Source organism: Etheostoma spectabile, chromosome 13 (assembly GCF_008692095.1).
Source record: "Etheostoma spectabile isolate EspeVRDwgs_2016 chromosome 13, UIUC_Espe_1.0, whole genome shotgun sequence".
In the NCBI taxonomy this organism is placed as follows: Eukaryota; Metazoa; Chordata; class Actinopteri; order Perciformes; family Percidae; genus Etheostoma; species Etheostoma spectabile.
In genome coordinates this window covers 23,231,388-23,243,043 of record NC_045745.1, presented here as the reverse complement: position 1 = coordinate 23,243,043, position 11,656 = coordinate 23,231,388, and the positions used below count along the sequence as shown (strand labels likewise).

The 11,656-nt window shown below is 38.6% G+C and overlaps 2 protein-coding genes and 1 long non-coding RNA gene across 3 annotated transcripts in view; 2 read left to right on the top strand and 1 right to left on the bottom strand.

The window, feature by feature from the left end:
* grm5a (glutamate receptor, metabotropic 5a) overlaps positions 1-4,698 on the top strand; it is a 22,081-nt gene extending 17,383 nt beyond the window's left edge. Inside the window, exons 15-18 of the mRNA XM_032533261.1 lie at positions 94-219; positions 406-588; positions 733-899; positions 1,868-4,698. Of these exons, the coding sequence (XP_032389152.1) occupies positions 94-219; positions 406-588; positions 733-899; positions 1,868-2,750 (1,359 nt within the window). The 3' untranslated portion in view covers positions 2,751-4,698. The remainder of the gene's footprint in view (positions 1-93; positions 220-405; positions 589-732; positions 900-1,867) is intronic.
* Positions 4,699-7,164: 2,466 nt separating this feature from the next.
* LOC116700240 (uncharacterized) lies at positions 7,165-8,830 on the bottom strand. Its single transcript, XR_004334606.1, has 4 exons — positions 8,715-8,830; positions 7,984-8,056; positions 7,723-7,873; positions 7,165-7,369 (listed from the first exon to the last, which is right to left on the bottom strand). It is a non-coding gene; the product is annotated as an uncharacterized LOC116700240 (long non-coding RNA).
* Positions 8,831-10,763: 1,933 nt separating this feature from the next.
* Positions 10,764-11,656, top strand: part of rab38b (RAB38b, member of RAS oncogene family) — a 10,099-nt gene continuing 9,206 nt past the window's right edge. Inside the window, exon 1 of the mRNA XM_032533257.1 lies at positions 10,764-11,190. Coding sequence (XP_032389148.1) covers positions 10,962-11,190 — 229 coding nt within the window. The 5' untranslated portion in view covers positions 10,764-10,961. The remainder of the gene's footprint in view (positions 11,191-11,656) is intronic.

Genomic DNA, 11,656 nt, shown 5'->3' with positions numbered 1-11,656 from the left:
GTGTGTGTGTGTGTGTGTGTGTGTGCTTAACAGTGTGTGGGATGATCATTAATTTATACATCTAGAGTGATCTCTCACTTTTTCTCCTCTTAGGTGATCTATGACTACCCCAGTATTAGTGAAGTTCATTTGATCTGCAATCTGACCACTCTGGGGGTGGTGGCGCCGCTGGGCTACAATGGCCTGCTTATCCTGAGCTGCACCTTCTACGCCTTCAAGGTACCTCAGCATAACAGTTGTTAAGTTAAGCAGTTTATAACAACACCCCATTGTACTTTCTCTATCAGGTTCATGATTTTCTTTCTTTGCTCTCAGGCTTATTCTCATTTTCTTCCCTTTGTATCCTGTCCTTTCTACTTCAACTCATACTGCTTTAAAAATTATATTCTTTCTTTTCTCCTACAGACTCGTAATGTCCCGGCTAATTTTAATGAGGCCAAATATATTGCCTTTACCATGTACACCACCTGTATCATCTGGCTGGCCTTTGTCCCCATTTACTTTGGCTCCAACTACAAGATCATAACCATGTGCTTTAGTGTCAGCCTCAGTGCCACAGTGGCTCTCTGCTGCATGTTTGTCCCAAAGGTAAGAAATGTGAATGCATATTCTCAGAGTTACAGTGCATATATACCAGTACTGGGATATATATATATATATATATATATATATATACTGTATATATATTTTGTATCCCAACACCTTCATGCTAAGAGTCATTTTCTTGGTCAGGTGTACATCATGCTTGCCAAGCCTGAAAAGAATGTCCGGAGTGCCTTCACAACATCCACAGTGGTGCGCATGCATGTAGGTGATGCCAAGAAAGCTGCAAAGACTGGCAAAACCTCGAGCAGCATGGCCAACTTGTTTCGACGCCGTGGCTCAGCGCAAGACATCAGGTATGTGGGGGACCTAAGTGTGTATTAAGCTATGAATAAATGAACTCCTCATTATCTAAAACAGGCACTCAATTACATTTTTTAGCAAATTTTAGTCAGATCAGGTCAATAATCACGCTATAAAATACTGGCACAATCATGCTTTGCATTACAGTCACTCAGCATTTTACTTAATGTAAGGACCTTATTAGTAATGGTCTGTGGTAAAAAAGGATAGTCCTGCAAGAAAGGGCTTAGAGCACAAAACTGCAGGTGGGTAGGGACATGACAGACATGGTGGAGATACTACCTGCTTGACTCAGCAGTAGGTAGTCTTGCATTGCCAGACCTATCTCCACAGCACTGGGGAGGAAGGGCTACACCACAAATACATTCTGGGATAGGAGAAAAAACCCACTATGGGTTGTTTTCATTACTTTAAACAATCACAATAGTCTAAATGGTCTCTAAAAGAAACTTGTTTTGGTGACCCATTCGCACCCCGCAAAAAAGAATGTTGCATAAAATATTAAATAAAGTAAACTGTTCACACAATAACATAACGTTAGCTATTTTAATTAGCTGGATTCATGATTAAACGTAATTTGCTCTTACCAGTGTGCTACCTCATTTGGGTTAAGTACTCTCAGAGGAGACCCACTGCCTTTAAGGATTTGTCTTTCTAGGGAAGATAAAAACAAAATGGAGGGAGATGTAGAATTACATAGACAGTAAAAGATAGAATGGGGGATGGTAGAAATACTGACAAGGAGAAGTAGAACATGAATCTCAGTGTAGATGGGGCAGTTATCCCGGTATGATGGTAACTTACAGTAAGTAAATACAAATAACGTCTTGCAGTACTCGGATTTAAATGCATGTACGTATATATATACGATTTTCAGTATTGCACAGTGGATATGACATATTTGTTATCACTTTTCAATACATGTACACAAATCTTATGTCTCTGTCTTTATGTTTTGCAGTTCCAATGGGAAATCAGTGACATGGACACAGAATGAGCACAGCTACAGACCAAACATATGGAAGAGGATGTCATTCCATGTCAAGAAAAAGGAGGCAGCCGAGGTGAACCAGACAGCAATCATCAAGCCTTTCTCTAAAGGAGGAGATACATCTGCAGACACTGGTGTCAAAGAGCAGTATGAGGAGCAACAGCTGTCTCAGCCTTTCATCTGCTCCCGATCTCAGTCACCAAGGGGTTTCCAGGGAGGAGAGGCTGGAGAGGACGGACAAGCTTTACCCACTTACATACCTGAGCACCCAGCTGGGGTAAGAAGAAGAGTTGGGGACAACGGCCAGGGTGTTGGTATGGTGGATGGTGCTGACATTAGTATCATAGGTGTGGGCGACATCGGCATAGGAGTGATCGGCGGCCAACCTCAGGGCACCACAATCATGGACCAAATCAGCTGTGTGGTTAACCGTTTCACTGCCAACATTAGTGAGCTGAACACCATGATGCTGCCAGGAGTCACCGTTAACTCCACGTCCACCACTGCTTTGCCTGCAGCTGCAGATGCCGCCCCTAGCCCACCTCAGTACCTCACATCCAGGAGCAGACAAGCCCCCGCCAATGCCACCACATATGCAGAGGTCGCAGTTGTCTCCAATTTCTGCGAGAATCGACCAGCAGGTAAGATTTATGAACACCTGGCAGGGACATGCGTGAGTAGCAGGCGAGCCAAGGATATGGAGGAGCTGGTTGCTCTGACACCTCCCTCCCCGTTTAGAGACTCGTCTCTGAGCTCCAGTGGAAGCTCACCCACCTCAATGTCCCCGGCGTCTGAGGCTGAATATGACCAGCTGCTGCTGAGACACTACAGCCAGAGCTCCTCCTCTCTCTAAACCTGTTCTCCTTTCACTACACATTATTCTCCTTGTTTATCCTTTATGTGGGATATTTAAAAAAGACAAAGCTTTAGACTGGACCAGACTCTTGGATGCCTTTATACATGGGGATTTTCAGAATTTGTAAGCAGTTTTTAAAATACATTTTCATTTTCAGATTGGATTGAATGAACCCATACATTCCTCCTTTGAGAGGACTGAGAGAAAAGTGTCACTACTGCAAATATTAAATACTGGAATTAAGTTGAGCATTGTCAGTGCTTCATCGTTTGTTTCCAAGTGAGTACAACTTAACAAACAAATGGGCATTTTACAGACTTTCAAATGCTATACTGACTGACACAGGTTTCTAACTTTTCAAATTCCAAAGAAAATACTGATAAGCTGAGAAAAAAAATCATGTAAAGATTTTGATTTCATTATACAAATGATTATTAATCATAAATAGGGGAAATTTACCAAATATTTATATTCAGTGTTTCTTTGGATTAAGCCAAATTGGCCTATATACTGAACTTTAAAATGACATTTGATTTTTTTTTAGGTAGGTGCAGGTTTTAAAGATAATTGCATTTAATTTGTATATTCTGCATCACATCGTGATTTGTTTTTACTGCTTACTGTATATTATTGCTGTTGACTTTCTGTACATGTGATGTTTTTGTTACTCACAAATTGCCCTAATCCTTAATATTTTGATACCCAGGTGGATGTTGATTGTATCTGCATGAATGCTGCCTTCTAATTGGTTGTCAGTCCTAGAAAACAGAAGCGAGCATTGTAAATCCTGACGATAGAGGAGAAAGCTTATAAATGCTGCAGTATGTGAATCAAGAAGCGTTTTTTCTTTGTGAAGAGTTCTCCCTTTTCTTTTCTTTTCTTTTACTTGAAAAGAAAATATTTGCTGAGAATGAAACTCCCTACCATCCTGAGAGGACATCTCAAGGGAATGTAAGACATTGTCTTAATAGAAAAATCGTCAAGAGTCTAATCCCAAACGATCTTATAGAATAGTTAGATGTCTTTTTTAATTATTTTCTCTTAGCTGAATGTACAATACGTTGTCATTTAAAGTGGACCAAAAGGATCTTCCACCTCAGGATGTGTCTGAACCAAAATACCTTCTGACTTCAACTCCTACTTGTTGAAAAAGTGCTGTCATCTTTTGGCTCAAAATGTTTCCAGTTTGCATGATGTCAAAATTTGTTTCTACTCTTTAAGTTATATTTGTAATAAATTACTTTGTTTGATATTGTACATGTGAAACTAAAAAGATGAATAGATACAGTAGCAAATTAATGGTACTATCAGTGTGTGAATATTAATGTGTTTTTAAAATTAGCTTCAGGAGGAGAGAAGCAAACTGAAAGTGTGCCACATTTTGTGCCAAACAATTATTGCAAAACAGTTGTTTCTAGCCTGGCTTTTTATTTACATAATGTACCGATGTCTCCCTGCAGTATATGTAAATTACATCATGATTCTATAAATGGTCTCATGTTTCAGACATTATTATTATTATTTTGTAATATATGACAATGAATCAATTAATATTATTTTTGTATCTGCATTTTGGCCTCTATGGGGATGATGATTGACAGGCTAGCAGATGTAACTGATGATTTTCATGTCAGAGCTAGCTTATGCTTGTTTATCAATGCTTCAGTCATTATTTTCTAATTTGTATGTTTACACAGGCAGGAATGGGTTCAGGTTTTTTGAATTGTGTAGTGTTTTTCTACTGGCTTCAATGTAAAAAAGAATATCATAGACAACTGCCATATTTGCATGCAAGTTTGTGCCAATTTTGCAGGATTATACTAAACTTTGTTCACTGATATAATCTACAGAAGACATTTGTCTGGTTTTATCTGCCTTTCACATAGCTAGAATTTACAATTTAGATCTGTGCTGCAATAAACGTTTCCATCCAAAATGCAAAACATTTTCTTAAAATTGTTTGAAATTCATTGGTAATGATCCCTGTTTACATTTTAGGAATACTTCACTCACTTCAGGACTAATACTTTATGTGAACATTTAAAAAATGTAAAGTACAACTGTAACTGCAAGAAAATGTCTCAATGTGACATTGAACGATGCTATTGTCTATGTTTGAAGGAGTCACATCTTTTTTAATGGTATTAACTGGATCATGTGCAGCAGTAGTTATTTTTACTCTTCTTTAGTAGATGTTGCTTATGAACCTTCTCTAAATAAGAAGGTAATTGTGTCAATTCATGGTGCGATGATTAATAAACCTAACGGGAAATTAGGGTTTCTGGGGCGCTCTTTATTAAATAACGTGATATAATTTCCTATGCCGTAATTGTACACCAAAATTGTTAAGTGAAATTAACATTTACAAGATGGTGGGCACAGTTTATAGTTAGAGCATAATAGCTTTGAAGAGCCCAATGAGAGAGCAATGGCCTCAATGGACCCACCCATTGTTTATCCTTATCTTATGGTGGTAATTGTTGTTTTTAACAGCACCGCAACTTACAGCCACATAACAACATAACCAGTATGTCTCTTACTGCTACAGACCACTTTAATTCACACAATAAAAACCTGTGGCTTTAAGACATGGGGTTAGTCCTCTTTGCATTTGTCTATCTATTCAGTACTCTGTATTCCAGTTGGGCGATATGGCAGATAATAACAGGTACTCTATTGGGTCTATTAAAACACGCAGTCTACTGCCTTCCCTGTTTTTTATAACTTTGTTCTTTTAACAGCAGCATCAACAATGTAGAGTATTCCCAAAGTTGTGTTTCCTGAGAAATGACAACCTGCAATGCTATGTTTGACATGTCTGATCCAGCATTTGGATGTGTTGCTGTGGGAAACAGGAAGATTCAATAAATATTTGTACATACTTAAAAGGCCGTCAATAACGAGACAAAAATGGGAGCACTCTATCTTACTAGAACTGTGTGCATTCTGCTGTTAGTTGCAAGAATCTGAGTAGTTTTTACATGGAAATTAGTAATTGATAGAGCCAGACCAATATACCGGCAGGCCGATATTAAGCATTTCCCAAACTATCAGTATCTGCATTTATAATGGCCGATAAATGAATATTTAAAAAGTAAAACAAAAATGGAAGAAACATCCTTTGACCATGATGAGTGTTGGTGTTGCATAGTTCGTCCACCAGACGGAATTCTACAACGTTCTTGTTGGCAACACTCAGATTGTTTTTTTGGTTTTGTGTTTCTAGTTTCATATCACAAGTTTGTATTTTATACATTTTATTTATCAGAACTTTAATATGTTTTGATGTTTTACTGTTCTATTGTGAAACAAACAAGTGTGTTTTGAAACTGCATTATCATATTATTTTAGTGAGGACTCATAAATAACTACAATTAACTTATAACAGGGACATCTGTTTATGTTTTGTTATGCATTTCTGGATATATTTTTTAAAAATATACAGTACATCGGCTGATATATCTAAAAGGTTTGTATCAATATCGGCCTTAAAAATTCTTTATCGGTCGGGCTCTGGTAAATGACACTCACTAATTGCAATATGACTGTATTTTTTAACTGTGTCTAAACAGGATTTAAGGAGCTTCCTCACTGTAAAAACTGTTACATAGATATAACTTAATAAAATTAAGACAATATTTTCCAACCACTTTTTGTTAGTTTAGTGAACATCATGTTTTTTTAAGTAGGTAAAACTCAGTAATAAACATTTTGTATATGCTAAATATTATGTAAAGTCTACAAAAAAAACAAAAATATTAAGTTTAACCATTGTCAAAATAGAGAACATTTTAACCCACAAACCCTAATTAATTAGGTTACATTTAAAAGAAAAATTAAAAATTTGATTTAAATTAAATCCTGCACTTATTTTTTTAATGTTGACAAATTCTTTATTTCTGTTTATAAGGTGCAATTTACTTAAAATAATTAGTTAGCATTGGCATACATTTACCAAAGAAATGGAAAGTATTTGATTCCAGCATTTATTAAACCGATATTATCAATATTAATCTTGACACATTTGACCATTTGAAACATCACGGCTACAGTCAACGATATTTGACACATTGTTTTAATTAGCAGATTTTCCTTTTTAAATATACTAGTTTACTTACTAGAACATGTGAGCTCAGCTTACTGACTGCAGCTGACACAATAGCTTGTATTTCAGCAAGTACATCAGTTAAATCATTTAAAATAACAGAAAATGTTCATGAACAGAAATGATCACAGAAGTAAGTTTTGGAACCAAAATGTGCTTTCAGATACGTCATTAGGCCAGAAAAATGTAACATCCTTGACCAGAAAAAATGAAACAGTCTTCAGTGCATGCCAACAATCACGTTCACTTCAAGAAGCGTTTTTTGAGGCTGTGAAATTGTAGGTTGGTTTTGGGCGCAGTGCATCAGTCCCCCAAAAAAATACCTCATAAGTTCTCAAACTTTGCATTGATCCTGAAGATTCAGCACGCGTGTCACCCTGAGGACAAAGCAGCATGCTCTGGCCAGACTGCAGAGATCTGGAAGCACCGGGTTTCTCTCTCTTCTCCACGGCTTTGGTTCATGGCAAGCACAGAGCATCAGGTCCTCATGCACACTGCTATCTGCACGTTTCTGTATGACAGACAAAAAACAGATTAATAAACTCTTATTTATGATTTAAATAATATAAAAACGTTATGGTCATATGTTTAACTAAGAGTTTTCCCTTGACTTTTTAAAAGTTGATGCAAACTTACTTCCAAAACTGTCTGTATAAGACAGTGAATGTATTTAGGACTGTCAAATTTATTTGGGATGAACTGGGGGCTTTTTTTACCTTCAAATGTGTTATAAGCTGAAAACCAGTTGTAACTTTTGTTAAACAAAAAGTTACTTGCCACATGCCAACTGGAGCACGAAAACAAAACAACAAACTTGTTTAATGCGTGGGTTCCTAAAACTTATTCTAACCACTTTCGCCTCACCTGTATCAGCTCCATAAACAAGTTGTTGATGCACTGACCAACCCCTCTCCTCTGTTCAAAGGGAACAGCTCCTGGAGCTTTGGAGTGTCCTCGTCCAGCTGAGACATACACGTTGATTCAGTGGAACTGCACCTTCCAAACTCCTCACTATCTGCAAGATCCCCCCGCCACACACACAATTAAACTGTTTTGGATTACATAATTTCTCATGATAACAGTTTGACACAAAAACATGTATTGAAAAAAACCTTGATTGCTTACATAATATGTATCTGAATGAGACAGAGCTTTGTGGGGGGAGTAGCAATGCTCCCAGGAGTAGATGTGATGTCTCCTTGAGAAACAAAATCAGTTGTTAATATAACCATAAGGAAAACAATTTACCAAAAAAATGTACACTTGTGTTTGAACAGAAAACCAGATTGAGTATCTACTCCGTTCAAATTTTTTATTTACCAAACCTGTTATGACTAAAAGAAAAATGTTCCAGTTCTTGTAATGTTAGCCTACTTTAGACGCTTATATGAATTCATAAATGCGCCGACAAAAATTTGCACGACATACAATCTGTTTGCTGATGTTGAAAGCCGAAAAAACAATATTTACGAAACAGAAAAATTTGCATTGCCTTCGTTTCTTCTGTAAATGGACATTAACGTTACCATGCAGTAATAATGCTAATCTAACTAGTGGGAAGAGGCACAAGCAGCAATCCTGCACATGACTTGCAACAGTTTAGTCAAAGCTAGTAATTATGGATTTGATTATTGAAATCTACTAAACATGGTGTACATTTGATGTAGAAACCGCATTTGACTCAAAATAGACCGTTTAATGTTAGCTAATCATTTGAGCTTAACGTTCGGCACATTTGAAAATGCCTCGTGGCATCCTCACAACTGGTAAGGTTAACGTTAGACAAAGAGATAGAGAAAAATAGACGTTCAATTTTGAATACAATTTAACTTTCACCGATAAAAATGGTTACTTACGTATGTTTTGAGAAGAAATGCCCTCCAAAAGCACGGAAAAATAACCACATGGCCAGCAGCTGATCAGTCGAGACGGGTATGGCTGCAGCCTGGAGCATCCCATCTCGTCCGTCCCGTCTCTAACGGAGGTGTGTCCAACGGTAAACCAGAGGGTCAAAATTACGATATCGCGAATAATTTTCCAGATGGAGTCACGGGTAAATTCGTGACCACATTTGTTGCAATCAATTTGAAAAACGTTAAAAAAAAATGTTAAAGTAACCATTTTGCCAACATAGTTTGCTCATTTCTGAAGTTATGCTTGTGTGTTCCATATTAACGTGGCTACACGATGAAACCTGCATCAGCGACGCAGCGATTCTGGACTAACGGCAGGATCTCCTGAGGAGGGATAACAATCCACGATCTGCACACAAACAACAAGACTACGAAAATAACATGTTACACTCTTTCCAAGACTTTTTAATTGTATATTCTATATTGTTTTCACACTTCACTGGGACATTGCTGCAAATAACTGCTTATCAGCATGGCGAGAGCATTCGACTGTAGCTCTAGGCTACAGTCGCTGCCTCGGCTGTCGGCTCTCTGGGACCCGGGGCAGAATGCTGTCGGGTCTCTGGGACCGGGGCAGAATGCGGTCGGGTCTCTGGGACCCGGGGCAGAATGCGGTTGTAGTTTTCTAATACCGCGGCTCGGCCTTCGGGTCCTGGGACCCGTCCTGTATTCGACTGCGTATCTCTGTGCCCGGTCTTGGGCAGGATGCGATTGTATTTTTCTTCACAGCGGTTCTATCGTATTTTGTGTTGTATTGTATGAAAGGGGGAAAGAAATTAAAACCAAACCTAACTTAAATCAAAGTTGCAGCTATAGAAGGATTTTTTTAGTTTGCCTATCATCTGCATTTTTTTTATAGACGAACACGTATTTTAAGTGTTTTTATTCATCAGTATGATAGTCTGCATTTATCTTATGTACATGTTTAGTTTTAAATTGCCGTTACCTAAACAGTAACGGCAATCATGCATATGAATAAAATACTTTCAATATTTTTTTGTTTTTTAATTTAACAGTAACGGCAATCACACAAATTAATAAAATAATTTAAATATTTAGTGTTTTCTTTTCTTTTTCAAGTACCCAGATAGCTCAGTGTGTAGAGCGGGTGCCCATAATTAGATGTTAGCTACTCGATGCAGCGGTCTCTAGTTCGAGTCCGACCTGCGACCCTGTACTGCAAGTCTCTCTAGATCTCTCTTGGTGTTTTTTTTTTTTACTAAACGTTAAAACCAAATATTAAAAGTTTTTATCATTAGCGATAGTTGACGCAGGTTATTTATTCCAGACGATAGTCTGCATTTATCTTGTCAAAAGAACCATCATCTGGAAAAATTTTCGCGATTTGCTTTTGACCTCTGGATTTACCGTTGGACACACCTCCGTATGAGACGGGAACGGATGAGACGGGACGGACGAGATGGGATGCTGCAGGCTGCAGCCATATACTCTTGGATCAGTCACGTACAGCCGCGCTGAGACTTGCCAGACACGTTATCCGTTACTGTGGGCGTGTCCTGACAATAATTTTGCCATAAGTCCTAAAACTGAGTTTTGGGAAGGCAATGTATTGTAACATTCAACAAAATCAATTTTATTGTAGAAATGTGCACGTTCCCACAACATTCACACTTTTCATTTTTCTGTAACTTAATCTGAAAGCAAAATAAAAGGAAATTAATTTGTTGAAAGAAATATACATTTTAAAATAAAGTCGTATGGGCAGTTCCGTTGAAAGACTTTTTACAGTGCTCGTTGGCCAGATGATGGAGGCAACGTGTAGTTTACATTTAGCAGTTTAAAAGTGAAACAAGGTTTCCACAAAAACAAAACAATACCAGTACCACCAGTTCCTGGTTTAGCACCACATAACGGGCAAGGCTATACTATGGCAGAAAATCATATACATTGGCAGTATATTACACTCGAAACTCACAAAGCCCTGTAACCAGAACGTCTGCCTTAAACCCTGCGCACTGCTCGTCTCCCCGGGGCGACGAGGCGAGGTCACAAGTTCCCAAGCAGCACACATCCCCTGAGCACATCGCACACTTCCCCACAGGGAGGGCGGTTCCTACACACATAGAAGGAGACACACGGGATCAGGGGCTAGAAGCCTCAAACCTCATATTTAGGCTACTGAGTCAAAGTTGCTGAAATCTGCTGTGCGCCTGAGATCCGATAAGTGGAATGACCAATCACTCATCACACTCCAACGGTATGCAGAGCCTCCGGACGGAGCACCTATACAAGGTTCTGGTTATCGGAGACCTGGGGGTTGGGAAGACTTCCATCATCAGGCGCTACGTCCACCAGACCTACTCCACCAACTACCGGGCCACCATCGGCGTGGACTTCGCCCTAAAGGTGTTGAACTGGGACTCGGAGACCGTCCGGCTCCAACTGTGGGACATTGCAGGTGGGACAGTGACAAAGTTGTACATTTCTTTTGCTGGGTATATATAGGCCTATACTTATGTTCTGCTGTCACTGCAACAATTTGGCAGATGTAATATATTGCACACCATTTATACTTTGAATGGCTCGTTTTAAATATGTATAGTATAAATAGGAAGTTCATGCTCACTGAAAAACGTCAAATTGTTTTGCAGCAAGGCTGTTTGTCATGGTTCCTGAAAAGTTGATGGTTTGTGGAGATAAGACTAATCTTCAAATTGACAGTGTGGCATGACTGTTGTAAAATGATGAAACATTCACAGCTAAAAGACGCACTGTCACTGTGAGCTGGTAGCCTATGACAACGTATTATTTATTTATCTCTCTCTCTCTCTCTCTAACTCTCTCTCTCCCTCTCCCTTGCCCTCCCACTCCCTATGTCTCTCTCTTTCTCACACAAACACACACACACACACACACACACACAC